The 15,164-nt window shown below is 69.3% G+C and overlaps 1 protein-coding gene across 1 annotated transcript; it reads right to left on the bottom strand.

Moving 5' to 3' along the window:
• Positions 1-642: 642 nt before the first annotated feature.
• Positions 643-14,572, bottom strand: MAP7D1 (MAP7 domain containing 1; the record flags this gene model as incomplete). Its single annotated transcript, XM_080357477.1, is given in 19 exon segments — positions 643-771; positions 854-1,050; positions 1,124-1,241; positions 1,355-1,412; positions 1,514-1,567; positions 1,669-1,773; positions 2,008-2,167; positions 2,233-2,401; positions 2,478-2,834; positions 2,837-2,996; positions 3,118-3,260; positions 3,392-3,514; positions 5,028-5,138; positions 6,730-6,844; positions 7,136-7,299; positions 8,012-8,080; positions 8,181-8,760; positions 8,762-8,850; positions 14,518-14,572. Coding segments are annotated over 19 exon segments (2,838 nt in total). The 3' UTR covers positions 643-760.
• Positions 14,573-15,164: the final 592 nt, after the last annotated feature.

Genomic DNA, 15,164 nt, shown 5'->3' with positions numbered 1-15,164 from the left:
GGGATTTCCCGCCTGCCCCGGGCCGGTGGTGGCTCCGGCGGGTCCAGCTGCCGGGGTTTCCCGCCTGCCCCGGGCCGGTGGTGGCTCCGGCGGGTCCAGCTGCTGGCTCGGGGCCGGGCCGGGGATGACTCCCCCCTCCCCGGAGCTGCCAGCCCGGCCCCGCAGCCGCTACCCCGGGCACGGGCTGTGCCCGCAGGCAGCGCGGTTCCCGTCTCGGGGACACGGCAAGACGAAGGCACTTGTCCACTTTTATTGTTCGCAAAGGTTGTCCGGGTGCATAACACTGTCACAAGGGCACGGGGAGCAGCGTGGCGCCGGCCGGGGGCCCCCAGTGCACACACGGGCATGTGGGGACGGGCTGTGGCCCCCGGCAGCCCCGAATCCTCCCGTCCCGCGCGGGGCCAGGCCGGTGTCCCCCGTGTCCGGCCGAGCTCTATTTACAGTATTCACATACATTGTACCCAGCGAGTTAAATAACTACAGTATTACACCACACATCTGGGGCGGCTCTGGCGGGCGGCTAGGGTGGGGGTGTCAGTCTGATAAGGTGCATATTTAAAAAAACAAAATAAAAACAAGAACGAAGAGAGAAACCAGGTTTCCCCCTCGCCGGGGTCCCACAGCCCCCCCGGCCCCCCGTGGCAGGGCCGGGCAGGGGGGAGCAGCGAGGTTCTTGTGACAATAGCTACGGCTCTGCATGGGCGTCCGGAGTCGGGACGTGTGCGGTGGCACCGCGGGGACGTCTGCCGGGGCATGGCCCTCACAGCACCTCTGCGGAGGAGGAGGGGGCAGCAGTGAGACCAGAGTGGCCACAGCACCCCTGTTCCCCCCTTGCACACCCCCCATCTCTCACCTGTCACCTGGGGGGGCTTGACCACAGCCTGTTTGAGGAACGGCTCCTTGTCGCCGAAGGGGATGATGCTGCCGGGGCTGGTGCCGTGATGGGAGAGCTCCAGCAGCTCTGGCGGCCCCCCCGTGCCAGAGAAGCCGTTCTCGTGCTTGCCGGGCTGCACGCCGTTCACCAGAGATGCCACCTCCTTGGCCGGGGAGCTGTGGGGTGGGAGGGCTGGGATCAGCCAGGGCCCTGCCACCTCCCACCCCACCGGCCGCCCCCCGTGCTCACGTCTGCTGCAGCGCCTCGCCCGCCGGGCCCTTCAGCCCCCCCGGTGTCCCTGCGCTCGGTGTCTCTGTCTCGGGGAGTTCCTCCTCCTTTGGCATCGGCCCTGCGCGCTTCTCACGGCCTGGGGACACCAGCAGAGTCCCCGCTCAGCCATGTCCCCTGTACCAGCATTGCTGGGGGGCAGGACAGGACCACGTCTCTGCGGGCACCCCCGAGGCGTGGCAGGTTGCATACCTGGAACATCCTCCTGCTCGGCCGCTTTCCCATTCACCACCTTCTTGTCCTCCTTCTTCTGTAGGGCGACAAGAGCCATGAGGGGCAGCAGCAGTGCCATGAGGGCTCTGCAGTGGACCCCGTGTCCCCAGGAAGGGGGACACAAGGACAGGCACCCACCTTGGCATCTGCTGCGTCCGACTTGCGTGTTCTCTTCATGATCTCCTCCAGGCGCTGTGGGGCAGAGAGGGGCTTGTGCACAGCCCTCGCCAGCGGGACCCCGGGCAGGGCCCCCCGTGCCGTGCCCCATGCCCATGGGTGCCCCAAGCCCTCACCTTCTTCCTCTCCAGCCGCTCCTGCTCCTCCCGCTGGAAATGCTTCTCCCGCTCCAGGCGCTGCCGCTCAGCCTCTTCACGCGCCCTTGCCTCGGCCTCTTCCCTCTGTGGCACAGCAGGGACAGATGAGACGGGGCAGGGACAGTGGGGACAGGCTGCCCGGGTGGCTCAGCACAGCCCCACATCCCCTGGGCACCAAGGGGCTGGGCTGGTCCTCACCCCTGCATCCCACAAGAGCATCCCTGCCTTCCCCTCCATCCCTGCCTTCATCCCCCATCCCACCTCTTCCTCCCCTGTCCCTGCCACCCTCGCTTTGTCCCCACACCCGCCACGGCATACCTGTCTCTGCAGCCGCTCCGTCTCCTCCCGCTCGGCCCGTGCCTTCTCCTGGGCCTCGCGTTCCTCCTGCAGCCGCCGTTCCTCCTCCCGCTGCCGCGCCAGGGCATCCCGGCGGTTCTGCTCCTCCGCCGCCCGCTGCGCCCGTTCTTCCTGCATTCGCCTGCGGGGAGGGTCCCTAAGCACGGTGGGGAGGCCGGGGCGGGGGACCAAGGGGGCAGCACCCACCTCTCCTGCTCCTCCTGCTCCCGGCGCTCCCGCTCCTCGCGCTCCCGCTGCTCACGAGCCTGGCGCCGCTTCTCCGCCAGCAGCCGCGCGGCCTCCTCCCGGTCCGTGGTGCCGGCGGGGGCTCTGCCCGGGGGGGTGGCGGGCGCGGGGCTGGGGGCTGCGGGGGCGGCTGCAGCGTGCGCACAGGATGAGAGCTGCTCCCGCTGCCCCCAGCCCCATCGCCCCCCCGGCCACCCCCTACCCACCTGCTGCTGGTTCTGTGGGCACCTTGGGGGACTCGGGGGGTGCTGGGGGAGCTGGGCCCCGCTCCTCCTCCTTCCTCTCACGCGCCTTCACCTTGCTCTCCTGCTCGCCCCGCTCCTCCCGCGCCCTCGCCCGCACCTTGGGAGAGGAGTGGGCGCTGCGGGGAAGGGGCGGCTTGTGGGGGGAGCCGGGGGCCGGGCTGGGGGACGCCGGACGGGCTTTGGGGGTGGCAGGAGATGAGGGACGGTTCTTGGGGCCGGGGCTGCAAACAGAGCGAGAGATGGCATTAGAGGGGCCAAGAGAGCCCCTGCAGTGATGGGCCAGGGACCGGCAGCCCCCATGGTGACAAGGCAGGGACCTGCAGCCCCCATGGTGACGGGTCCCGACCTGCTGTCCGCTGCGGGCAGGAGCCGGGACTGCGCCGCCGGCAGTGACTGCCGCTTCTTGAGGCTGCGCTCGCGGGACAGGGCGCTGCGCTCCTTGGCGTTCTCCCGCTCCTTCTCCTTCTTCTCCTTCTTCTTCTGCTCCAGACAGGGAGAGACAGAGGCAGCATGAGCGCCAGGTGCTTGGCTCGGCCGGGAGCCACGCTGTGCCCAACGCCCACCCTGGCACCGAGGGGTCCCCGCAGGAGGTGGCACTCACAGGCGAGGACTCGGTCCTACGGCGTGGCGTCACGTCGGGGCTGCCAGTGGCCACCTTCCGCCTGTCGCGGCAGCGGTGCTGCAGGCGGTGGTTGTGGCAGGGGCTGAGGGGGCTGGCGGAGGCCGAGCGGGGACACACGGGCACTGCGGGAGGAGTGACCGCGCCGTCAGGACAGAGCCGGCACGGCACTGGCACCAGCTCTCTGCCGGCTTCAGGCTCCCTTGTCCCAGTCCCCTGCCTGTGCCAGGACCCAGGTGTCCCCCCGGGTGCTCACCCTGCTCCTTGCCGTTCCCAGACAGCGTCACTGCACTCCGGCTGCGCGCCAGGAAGGACAGGGTGGGCGTCATCAGCCGGTCCACGATGCTGCTCTCCCATGGGCTCAGCTGCAAGCTCCGGTCTGTGGGGGGAGAGGGGCCCTTAGTGTGTCCCCAAGCCCCCAAACATCAGCCTTGCCCCCAATCCCATGGCCGCACCGAGAGGAGCAGCCGTGCAGTTTCGGCAAAGCCTGGGCACATGCGCAGCCCTATGGGCACCCAGAGCTCAGTCACGCTGGGGAGGGGTCCCCACTGCCCTGCGCGGCAGCTGAGGAGGACGGGGGGCGGTGCGGGCGCAGGCATGGGGGCGGCTGCGTGCCGGTGCGACGGTGCTGTGGCACAATGATGACGGTGTCCCCATGCCCTACGGACACCCCAACCACCGTGAACCCACAGCGAGCGGCACCCACGGTGCAGCACCGTGGTGAGCAGCCGTGCAGCCCCTCCACTCGCCCTCTCCTTGTGCCCAGCATCGGCGTGTGCCCTCCCTGTCCCCTGTCCTGCTGTGATCGAGCCCCCGGCACGCTGCAGCTGCCACGGGGACACTGCAGCGTGCCCTCACCCCAAGGGAGCTGCGCCAAAGCTGCCAAGCATGCCGCGGGAGCCAGGCCAGGCTCACGGCACCCAAGGAATGGAGGTTCCCGGCCATGCTGCCGGCTTGGCTGGGCACGGGGCTGCCAGTGGCTGCCCTCCAGTGCATGTCACTGGTACCAAACACCCCACGGACACATGGAAGCACCTGCAGAGACAGAGCCCCTCTGTCCCTCTCCACTGTGGCCCCCAGTCAGGCCAGGAGCAGCACCTGCTGCCAGGAGGGGAGCAAACAGAGCCTTGGGTGCAGCAGGGGGGACAGGTCACCAGGCTGGCACCGGCCCAGGGAGATGCTGCTCCCGCTCAGGCAGTGCCAAGAGCCCCAGGTGCCGCTCCTCAGGCTGAGCCCCCGGTGCGGGGCTGGCAGGAGCCGCCTGCGTCACCACGGCCCCGCAGCCGCCCGCGTCAGCTGCTCCGGCTATTTATACCCAGCCGGGAAGGCGCGCGCTCATCGCCAGGCAACCTCGAAACACAACAGCAGCCCCGGTGCTGGACGCAGCCCTCCGGCGCGGCCAGCAGCCTCAGGCAGCTCGCCCAGGACCAGGATGACCTTGCAGCACCCGACGCAGCACCGTGCCCACGGTGCTCGGTGCCACCGAGCCCCGGGTGCCGGCGGGGGCAGACGTCGCAGTGGCGGCACCAGCACCGTGCCCAGCCCCAAGGAGGGTCCGGTGACACACAGCCCTGCTCTGCAGCTGCAGCTGCACCTGCCGAAGCTGCCCTGGGGCAGGGAGCCAGGGCTCCCAGTCCCTGTCCTGGCGCCCCACGGGGCTGCCACAACCCAGCTGCTCCTCCTCCTCTTCATCCCAGCCTGCACACAGCCTCAAGGAGCTGCCGGCCGGCTCCAGCCTCCTCCCGCAAACAGCAAACGGCTTCTCCTCTCTCTGCGGGCACCGTGCTGCAAGGCAGGGCCTGGGGGTGGGGGACCCTGGCCTGGGGGTCCCCAGCGCGGGGCAGGAGCTGGGCTGTGCCCCCTGCGCTGGGGCAAATGCAAAGGGCTCTTACTTCTACTGGGAGAGTTCCAGAGGGTGGCAGAGGATTTGGAGAGCCGCTTGTTGATTATAGAGTCGACGTGTTTGGGGAGGTTTACAGCGGACACCGAGCAGCGGCTCGCACCTGGAGGAGGGAAAAGACACAAGGGCATTAAGGTCCCAGGGCTGGGGCCGGGCCCCCGCATGCAGCATGCACGGCCGATAGGGGCACGGGGCAGGAGGACGTGGCACAGAGAGCGGGGCCGGGAGGTGCTGGTGTCTGGGGACACGACACACTGCGCTGGCATCCAGCACGGCACAGTGCCCCAGCTGGGGGTCATGCTGGGATCATGCAGGGATCTCATCCTCGGGGAGCCCCACCATGCCGGTCCCCCAAACGCAGTCCTGGGAAACAGGAGCCAGGTGGCCAGGGATCCCGGCAGCACCGGGCCAGCCGCCAGCCCAGGGAGCAGGTCGAGGGCAGCAGGTCCAGACAGACACGGGACAACGCTCGCACAGGTGCCGGATCCCTATGGCAGTGCCAGGAGGGTGCTGGTGGCTGGCAGTGCCTCCATGGGGTGCCAGGACCGCTCTGCCCTGGCCAGGCTCCTCTGGAGAGAACAACCAGAGGAGATCGCTGCCGGCAGAGGCGGCAGCCGGGAGATCGGTGAGCAAGAGCATCAGCAGCAGCTCTGATAGCACGTCCCGTGTTGAAAGTTGCAGGGGAAAGTGTCCCCTTGCCAGTCCCTGCTGGGTGCTGCACTGCAGCACTGCACCTGAACGTGCCACAAGCCACAGCCAGCCACACGGTGCCCATACACAGAGCCTGTCTGGGCACAGCTGGCCAGAAAACACCTGGATGCACAGTGCAGCACAACCCGACACATGGTGACCGTACACACGCGTTGCCCGTACACACACAGTGCCTGGCACAGCCGGACACACTGCACCAGCATGAACAGCCCCAACAGGTACAGCTGGGCACGTGGTGCCGGCACACACAGCCCAGCCAGGCACAGCCAGGACACAGCACATGGCGGGCAGACGCACCCTGGGCACAGCGCTCCCCTCTACAGCACCGGCTGTCATCCGCCACACCAAGCAGTGCCAGTGCCTGCCAGTGCAGCCCTGTCCCCTTGGTGGTCAGCGGACACGGGAGATCCCCACACACCCAACCACGGTGATGAACCCTGTGGGGTGTCCCTGAGAAGCCCCTGAGGGTCCAGCTGGGCTCAGTGCTTCTGCTATGGGACATAGCACTGCGAGGCACAGTACAGCCACGCACACCCAGCCGCAGTCACCCCCATGCTGAGGCTGGAGGGGCCAAGCGCTGCCCCCACCCAGCCAGGGGACAAAGGGACACACTACAGCACAGACCCTAACGAGAGACCGCAACGACCTCGCGTGGCTCCACAGCCCATGGGTGACTGCAGAGCCCCGGGCACCGCGGCCATGGCTCCCCACAGGCAGCCAGGGCTGTCCCCAGGGACATCCCTGCAGAGTGGTGACCGTGACGCACAGCCCCAGCTGACACCCAGCCCCATGGGAGCAGGGAAAAGCCAAAGAACCCGCCTGGGCCCTGGCCCAGCACAGCCCAGCAGCGTGACCTCAGAGCAGAGCGGGGCTGCGCCAGGTTTAGGGGGTCTCACCCCCTCGCACAGAGCCCTGCAGAGCCGTGCCCAGCCGTCCCCACCGCCGGCAGAGCCGCAGGGCCCAGCGCCCAGCCCAGCACTCACCGTCCTTGTGTGCGGGGGAGCCGTGGTGCAGGGCCCCTGCCCAGGACCACCGCTGCTGCCGGATCTCTGCCCACGTCTTCTTGGCGGAGCGCTGGATCGCCGCCTCGTAGCGCTCCTGCCGAGGGAGAGGGATGGGTGAGGACATTGGCCTGGGGAAGGGGGTCGGGAGCGACTGGTGCCATCGGCATGAGGCTATCGCAGAGATGAGGATGCTTGGAGAGAGACAGGGCAGTGATGCCAGCCTGGCCAGGGCACGTGTGCCCAAGGAGCTGGGTACAGCGGGGGCTCCAAACCATGAAGGACGGGCATAAGGGCAGCTCCCAGGGGCTGCTGGAGCCAGAGGGTCACCCCAGCGAGCGCGTCCCCAGCCCCCCGCCTGCTGCGCTCACAGATCGCCCATCCCCACCTTGTTCTTCTCCAGCTTCTGCCTCTGCCGCTCCTCCAGCACGGCTCGGCGCTTCTCCGCCTTCAGCCGCTGCTCCTCCAGCCGCTTGCGCCGCTCCTCCAGCTGCTTCTCCCGCAGCAGCCGGGCCTTCTCCTCTTTCTCCAGCCACAGCACCCGCTTGGCGGCTGCGGGGGGGAGCGGGGGCGGTGGGGTCACACCCGCGGCACAGCCCCGGGGAGCCCCGCCGTGGGGACGCGTGTCCCCGGTGGTGGCACAGGGCTGCGGGCTGGCCGGGGCAGGCGGCCAGGCTCGCTGGGCGCGCGGGGCAGGCGGCATCGCGGCCGGTCGGCGAGGGAGGGGTTTGGGCCAGGACAAAAGGGAGGCCAGGAGCCCGCCGAGCGCGCCAGCAAACAATGGGGGAATGAGGGTGGAAAGAGCGCGGGGACCAGGAGGCCCCATGCGCGGCGCGGGGGCCCCGCTCGCCCGCCACCCCGAGCTGCTGCGGGGCTGCCTGCTGCTGCCTGCACACGGGACAGAGCTGGGCACTGCGCTGGTGGCACCTGCACAGACCAGGGACATCCAGACGGCAGGGAGCAGCCGGGGCAGCATGGCAGGGGCATGCCGGGGGCGCAGAGCCATGCTGGGGGGGCAGAGCCACCGGCACAGCAGCTCCTGCCCAGGCTCAGCTCATGGCAGCTAATGGGATTGCCCACGACCGGCAAAGCTCCTTAGCTCCTGCCTCCCTCCGGACACTTTCCCTCTTGGCTCGTGCCCTGGGCTCACCCGCCCCGTGTCCTTTCCGATCCCCCCAGCCCCACATCCCTCCCGATGCCCCCAGCCCCGCATCCCTCCCGATACCCCCAGCCCCACATCCCTCCTGATCCCCCCAGCCCATACCCAGGTACTTGGCCCGTTCCTCACGCCGCTCCTTTGCCTGCTTGTGCCTCGCTTGGGCTTTCTGGGCATCTGTGGGGGGAATATCCCATGAGAGCAGCCCCCAGGTCCCCATCCTGTGCCACGCTGGCACCAGCATCCCCGGAGCACCCTCGCCCCCGCGGGCACCCACCTTGCTTGGGCCGGGGGCTGGCAGCAGGAGCTGGCGAGGCTGCGGCTGGGGTGCTGCGGTCACTGCGGGGGGGCACGTCCTTTGATGGCCCAGCTGCGCCGCCCTGGGGACTCTTGGCATCGGAGGGGACCCCTTTCCCGGCAGCCGGGGCCGGGGGATCGCTCCCATGGGGCGGCGTCTCTGCCGGACACGGGGCAGCAAGGACGGGGACCGGCTGGCTGGCAGCGTGGGGAGACGCCTCTTCTTTGGGGTGCTCCATGGTAGGAGGCTGGGGGGGCCCAGGGGTGGAACTGTCACACCAGGGGGGGACGCCCTCTGCTGAGGGGGCCATGGCTGTAGGGGTGGGGGATGTGGGCTGTCCTGATGGTGCCACGGCTGGAGGGACGGGTCGGTCATGCTGTGGGGTGCTGCTCTTGGGGGGGGACGTCGCAGCTGGGGGACACACGGGCCTGGAGGGGGTCTCGGCTGCAGGGACAGGCGAGGTGTTCTTTTCGGAGGTGGTGACGGCTGGAGGGACGGGCGAGACGGTCTTTTCCGACGGAACAGTGGCTGGAGGGACAGGTTGGTCATGCTGGGGGGGGGGTGCGCTCTCCCTGCAGGACACCCCCAGGTGAGGGGGGCGGCGGGGTGGGGGGGGGCACGCTGTCTCCCATCAGGGACGGTGGCTTCCCTGCAACACAGGAAGAGCAGAGCAAACAGTCACTCAGCAGGGGAGCCGGGAGCAGCCCGATCCCCCCCAACGCAGCCCATGGGAACAAGGAGCTGGGGACAGTTCCCATGTCCCCCGGGGAAGGCAGCGCGACCCCTACCCAAGCCCTCCTGCTGCCCCTGTCTCGGGGGCACCCACGCGGGTGCCAGGCACTGGGTGCACAATGCACAGAGGGACCGGCCGGGGCTCTGCCAGGCACCGCTGCCACAAAGCCACCCTTCTTCCCCCAGCAGCTGCCACGCCGGCCCTGCCACAGGGGAACGTGGGCAGCAAGACCCCACGCAGGCACGGGGACCCACATGTGTCCCCACTGCTGTCCCTGGAGGATGCGCGGCCGCTTCCGCCGGCACTCTCGGCACAGCCACAGGCAGGATGGGCGCGGGCCCCGCGGCCTGACGTCACCACTCCGGCCCATGTCCCCCAGCGCCGCGCTGCGCCGCAGCCATGAACTCATGGCCCAGGAATGCACACGAGGCCGCGCCAGCAAACAGCCCCCTCCCCATGCGGGGCCCGGCCGCTCGCTGCCCCGCCGCAGGGCTGGCGGGGGACACGGTGCCCGCTCTGTGCCTGGGGAATCGCCCCCCACCCTGGCAGCCCCAGGGGGCCATGGGGGAGCCTGCTGCATGCCCCAGCGCTGAGGACAGAGACATGGTGCCTGCCGCCCTGCGAAGCCGCAGCACGTGCCCTCTGCAGAAGTGGATGTGCTGGGACCACCTGCGGTGGCCAGCAGTGGTGACCCCCCCATGGCAACCAGCCCTTTGCAAACACAGCTTTGAGCACCCGCCGGGATCACAGCCCAAGCCCCATGCAGCAGCATGGCCATCACTCCTGCCCCGGGAAGGATGCCTGACCCACACCAGGGCTCTGGGCACCTGGCTGCAGCCCCGCAGACACCGCTGCAGCGCATGGCCCCAGCTCTGGTGACCAGGGACGGCAAGGACACCAGCGACTGGCAGCCACCGGCCCCATGCGCGGCTCTTGCCGAGGGGTGACATCACGTGCCGGCTCAGCCATGTTTGCCGAGCTCTCCACAGTCCTCAGAGAGGGGCAAAGTGTGGGCTCTGCAAACAGGCGCTGGCGCCGCTCCCCCGCCCCACGCCAAGCCCTCGCCGTGGGACACAGCCAGCCCCGGCCCCTCCGCACACCCGCACAGCTTTCCGGGTATTTTCTGCCGCAGGAAGCCGGCCCATCCCCTGGCCCGATCCTGCACATCCCGCGTCCCCGTCACTGCACCCCGCAGGGCAGCCATGAGTCTGATGTGCAGCTGGGAAGATGCTGGAGCTGCAGCTGGGGGGTCCCCTGCCCCGTCCCCCCAGATTGGCACCCACAGGCTGGGCACTTGGCAGCCCCCAGGTGCCAGCTCTGAGGACAAGACCCGCGGTGGCACCACCTCTGGGAGCCTCGGGTGTGCGGGGAGCGGTGCCAGGGGGACGGCAGCGCCCGCGGCCAGGGCAGGGCTGCCAGGCATGGCCAAAACTCCTGCACACGGCTGGGGCCGGCCCTGCCGCCATCTGTCCCTGTCGCTGCTCCAGCGCAGCAGCTGCCCTGAAACCCAACGCTGCCTGCGCCCAGGCGGTGCAGGCGTCCCCTCTCCCTTTGGAAGGGGCATTCCGCCGGGGATTAGCTCCCCAGCCCCCCAGACGTGCAGGCATGGCTCCCCTGCAGCCCCAGCCCAGGCGAGCCTGCACGGCACTGACCCTGCCGCTGGCACCAGGATGGCACAGCGCTGCCCATCGACACTGCGTCACCCAGCCCATCCCGGCTCCTCCTGGGTTCCATGTGGCACCAGCACCTGCACCACCAAGCACCACTGCCACCTCCAGCCCAGCACTGCCCGGTGCGGCACGGCTCCGTGGCCGGCACATGGCTGGGGATGCTCAGCCAGGCAGAGGCCAATTTCCTGGTGCTGTGAAGCGAGAGCACATCGAGGCCCCGCGGGTGCTCCAGTCGGAAGGAGCGGCCATCGTTAACCAGCAGCCATCGTTAACCGTCCGCTGCACATCCCCGCGGGGCACTTCCCACGAGGGCGGGGGGGCACCCACCACGCTTTAACCTCAGCTCCCCCCATCCGCCATATCCTCATGTTCCCGCTCTGTGGCACGGCTGGAGCCACCATGGGCTGCTCCGCATGCGGTGCCTGCGCATGGGACACTGGACAGGGCCCATCCCAGCCCCGGGAGGAAAGGAGAGCAGAGCTGGCCAGTGCAGCAGGGACCCATTGGTGCTCACTACAAAGCCACCTGAAAGGGCTGGTGTCACAGCGCCCGGCTAGTGGAACCCCGATCATTGCACAAGTCCCTGTGATGCCCAGGGATGAGGTCCCAAGGGGAACCACAGCCCCCAGAGCCACCACCAGCTCTGTAGGGCAGGTCCCCACTGCCCCTGGGGACACCCGTGCACCCAGTGCACCCTTGGGCCTTTCCTGGTGTGGCTGGTTTCCAGCTGCCACCCTTCTTCACCTTGATGGCAGTGCCCGAAGGATGCGTCCCCAGGGCCTCTCCTCATCGTCACCAGGTACCATCTCTGAGCAGGGAAGCAGCTGCACCCTGAGGTTGGGATTGCTCTGTGCGTGCTGGTGTCTGGCAGGGAGAGCAGCTGCCTGAGGCCACTGCAGTGCCATGGGGTGCACAGGAGTGCTCAGAGCCCTGAGGTGCTCGGAGCCCTGGCAGTGTCCCTGATCTCACCCCGCCTTGCCATGTCTCAGATGTGCTTCACCGCTGAGTCTGCCCGGTCCCACCCAGCTCCCGGGATTCCCCTGCTCCGCAGCACCCGCACACCTGGATGAGAGGGACGGTGAGCAAGCACCCCCAGCACAGTCCCAGCACGTCCCAGCCATGGGCGCAGCATTGACGCACATCCTCGGCCCTGGCTCATGTGCATGGGCAGGTTGATACACAATGCAAGCACCTGCAGCCCTACACCACGGGATGGCCAGTGCAGCCATCAACAGCAATGACACCCCGTCCCTGTGGAGGGGATCCCATGGTGCTGCTGCTGCCCTTCTCAGGGTCTGTATCCGCCCTGAGGTACTCGGACGGGGGGTGTGGGGCAGCCACACAGGAACCGTGGTGTCCCTCGCAGAGGCCACCGAGCCGGCGGTGACATGCCAAGCCAGAGAGCAACAAGAGGAACTTGGGAGATGGGATCTCGTGGCCAGAGCCGGGCCAGAGCTGGGGGTTTTCCAGGGTTTAAAATACACATGGAGGAAAGAGCCTGAGCTGCTGCTGCGTCTCAGCACCCCCACAGCAAACTTTCCATTTGGCTGCAGTGATGGCACAGCCCCAAATACAGCGAGGGCAGGGGCAGGCAGCACCTGCCTGCCATCCATCTGGGCAGCGCTGGCAGTGGCGACAGGAGGTGCCCTCGTCCTTGGGGCGACCCGCACGGAGCCACCAACACCGAGGGCAGCTGGCCCAGCCACACTCCCAAAAACCTGTCTGCTAGCATCACACTGGGAAAACAGAAACCCGTCTCGAAGGCAGGGCACCGGGCTCTGCATCTGCTGGGATCCAGCCTCCAACACCTCCAAAATGGGTCCTAAGCCTCATGACGCGGATGTGGCACCTACCAGGGCTGGGGCCGTGCAGGATCCGGCGCCGCTCCCAGCCGGCTGCCTGCGCTGCCGCCCGTCCCTGCTCCGAGCCCTCCAACGAGCGAGAGCTGCACTATTTTGGACATGGCACCACGGGACTGTCACATCACTGCTCCACACATCGCGTCACGTTGCTCTGACAGCTTCGCAGCAGCGACTCTGTGGGTGTCCCTGTACGGGGAGAGCTCCCGAGCTGCCGGCGCCCAAACACAGGCACTGGCTGGCAACCAGCTCACCCTGCAACCTCCCTCTCTGCCGTCCCAGTGGCAGAATGGCAGGAGAAGCTGGCAGAAACCCAGATAAGAATGAACCTCTGCCTGTTCCCTGCCTTGGTCCTCACCCCCCTGCCTGCCCATGGGGCATAATTCCACACGGGCGGCTCCATGAGCTCCTGCCCCACCAGTACCACCGGCTGCCCCACATCGCGGTGTGTCTGGTCCCTGGAGGACAATCCTGCCCCACCAGCACCCAGCACACGGCACATCATGGGGAGCCGGGGGCTCTGACCAGCACTGGGCAGTGAGACGTGGAGCAGCCGGGGCTGCACGGCTACGTGGGTCTCCCAAATGAGAAGGACCAGGGATGGTCCCCAGAGCAGGATGTGCTGCAGAGCCGCCCACACTCTCTCAGTGCCATCCTCCACTGGCGATAGAGCCAAGAACCCCCCTGCACCGGTGAACCAAACCAGCCAGGGGTGCAGGGGGCCAGCGTGACCGGGAGCCGCTATCCCTCCTCCCCGGGCAGCAATAGCCTCGAAAGAGACGGGAAGGCCCCGTTGGGCTGTGGAGGCAGCGAGGGGACACAGACAACATGTCCGCAGCGAGGACGCGCCGTGCGGGCGGCGCAGCCGGGGACCTGCAACCAGTTTGCTCTTGAGGCACTGATAAAGGACAAGTGGCATCTGGGCCTCGCCGGGAGCCGGCAGCGATCGCTCCCCCCCTGCCAGGGCCCGGGCGGTGAATCACGGCGGCACCGGGAGCGAGGGGGAGGGGAGCGAGCCGCAGCTCCTCTTCCTCCATCTCCTCTTCCTCCATCGGTGGGAAGCGGCTGCACCACGGAGCCCTCACTGCTTAGTCACAGCCCCGCGCAGCGCCCGGCGGGACAGAGAGCGCTTGGCTGGAGCCCTGCGGGGCAGAGCCAAAACAAACCCCCCCCCGGCCGCCGCCCTCCCGGTTTGCCGAGTTCATCCCGGGGCAGCGCCGGGACCGGACCAGCCGGGACGTGCCCCGAGTCCCCGTGGCGGGGGGCAGCGCCTGCACCCCCCGACCCGCCGGCACCGGCTGCTGCCCCGGCCCGCGCCAGCCGGCTCTGGGTGCAGGAAGCTGGACGGGCCGTGGCGGGGTCCCCGGTACAACCGGGGCACAGACCTCAGGGCCACCCACGCCCCAGAGCAGCCGCTACCACATGTGGCAGCGGATCCCCGGCAGAGCCACTTGGGGGGGGACCGGCCAGCATCTCCGACCGGCTGCCGGGAAAAAGCCTGGGCAGGGGCAGGCGCCACCGCCCCGGACCCCGCCGCCATGGCGGGGCCGCCCCCGGGAAGGCTCCGCAAATGCAGCTCCCCCTGCACCCCCCGCCGGCGGCGGCGCCGGGGGCTGCGCGGCTCCGTCCCACTCCAAGATGGAGGGACCGTGCCCGGGCTTTGTCCCTCCCGGAAAGAGCCCCCGGCCCCGGTAACGCATCCTCTCCGCTCCTCCACCGCTTCCCCGGGCCCCCGCCCCGCGCTGCCGCCCGAACGGCTCCGCGGGCGGCCCCGCCGCATCCCCCGGGCCCGGCGCAGCGCTCCGCTCCCTGCGCCCGACCGCCGCGGCATCCCCGTCAGCATCCCCCACGGCGGGACCCCGTACCCCCGCGGGCGGGTCCGGTACCCGCCACGGCTGGATCCGGCGCCCCCACGGCCGGCTCCCGCTCCCCGCCGCGGCCCGGCTCCCGCCTCCCCCACGGCCGTATCCCGCAGCACGGACTCCGGCGCAGCCCGGCGGTGCGGGAAGGTCCCCGGGCGGTCGCCGGAGCCGGTCCCCGCGGCGAAGCCTTACCCTGGGCCGGCTGGGGCCGGGGCTGCGGCTCCCGCCCGGCGCGGCTCCTCTCCATGGCGTGGCGGGGAGGCGCAGAGGGCTGGCCCAGCCGAGCCGAGCCGCGCCGCCCCGCTCCCCCCGGCCCGACGGGGGAGGACGCTCGGCGCTCCCCGCCCCGGCCCCGGCTGCGCATCCCGCCCGGCCCCGCGGGCCCGAGCTGGGGGGAGCGGGCGGGCAGAGGATGCTCTGCCCGGGCTCGCCTCTCCCCTGCCCCAAACGCGAGCTCCAGCTCCGGGGTCTTGGTCACCCTCCCGCAGCCAGGGTGGGATCCCACGCCCATCACCCCGGCCTCAAGCCTGCCCTGCTGCCCACCCCTGCCATGCCCAGCATCCCCCAGCCTTGCCTGCCAGCCTCTCCTTGCCCACATTTTGGGGCTTGCACCCACCCTTCCCTCTCCCCACATTTCACGAGGTTTTGGTCACCTGCAAGGTGCCTGCCCTGCAGCAGACACCCCCTGATGGCCCTGCAGCCAGAGCCACAGCCGGCACCGCTCAGATCAGCTGCCCAATTTCCAGACACCCCAAAGAGACATTGATTTCCCGTCCCAGAGCCCCACCTCGGCTGCTCGTGAGGCCTCGCAGCTGCTTTCCCCACCACCCACCCAACAC

Source organism: Nesoenas mayeri, assembly GCF_963082525.1.
Source record: "Nesoenas mayeri genome assembly, chromosome: 21".
In the NCBI taxonomy this organism is placed as follows: domain Eukaryota; kingdom Metazoa; phylum Chordata; class Aves; order Columbiformes; family Columbidae; genus Nesoenas; species Nesoenas mayeri.
This window is presented reverse-complemented; position numbering and strand designations above follow the sequence as displayed.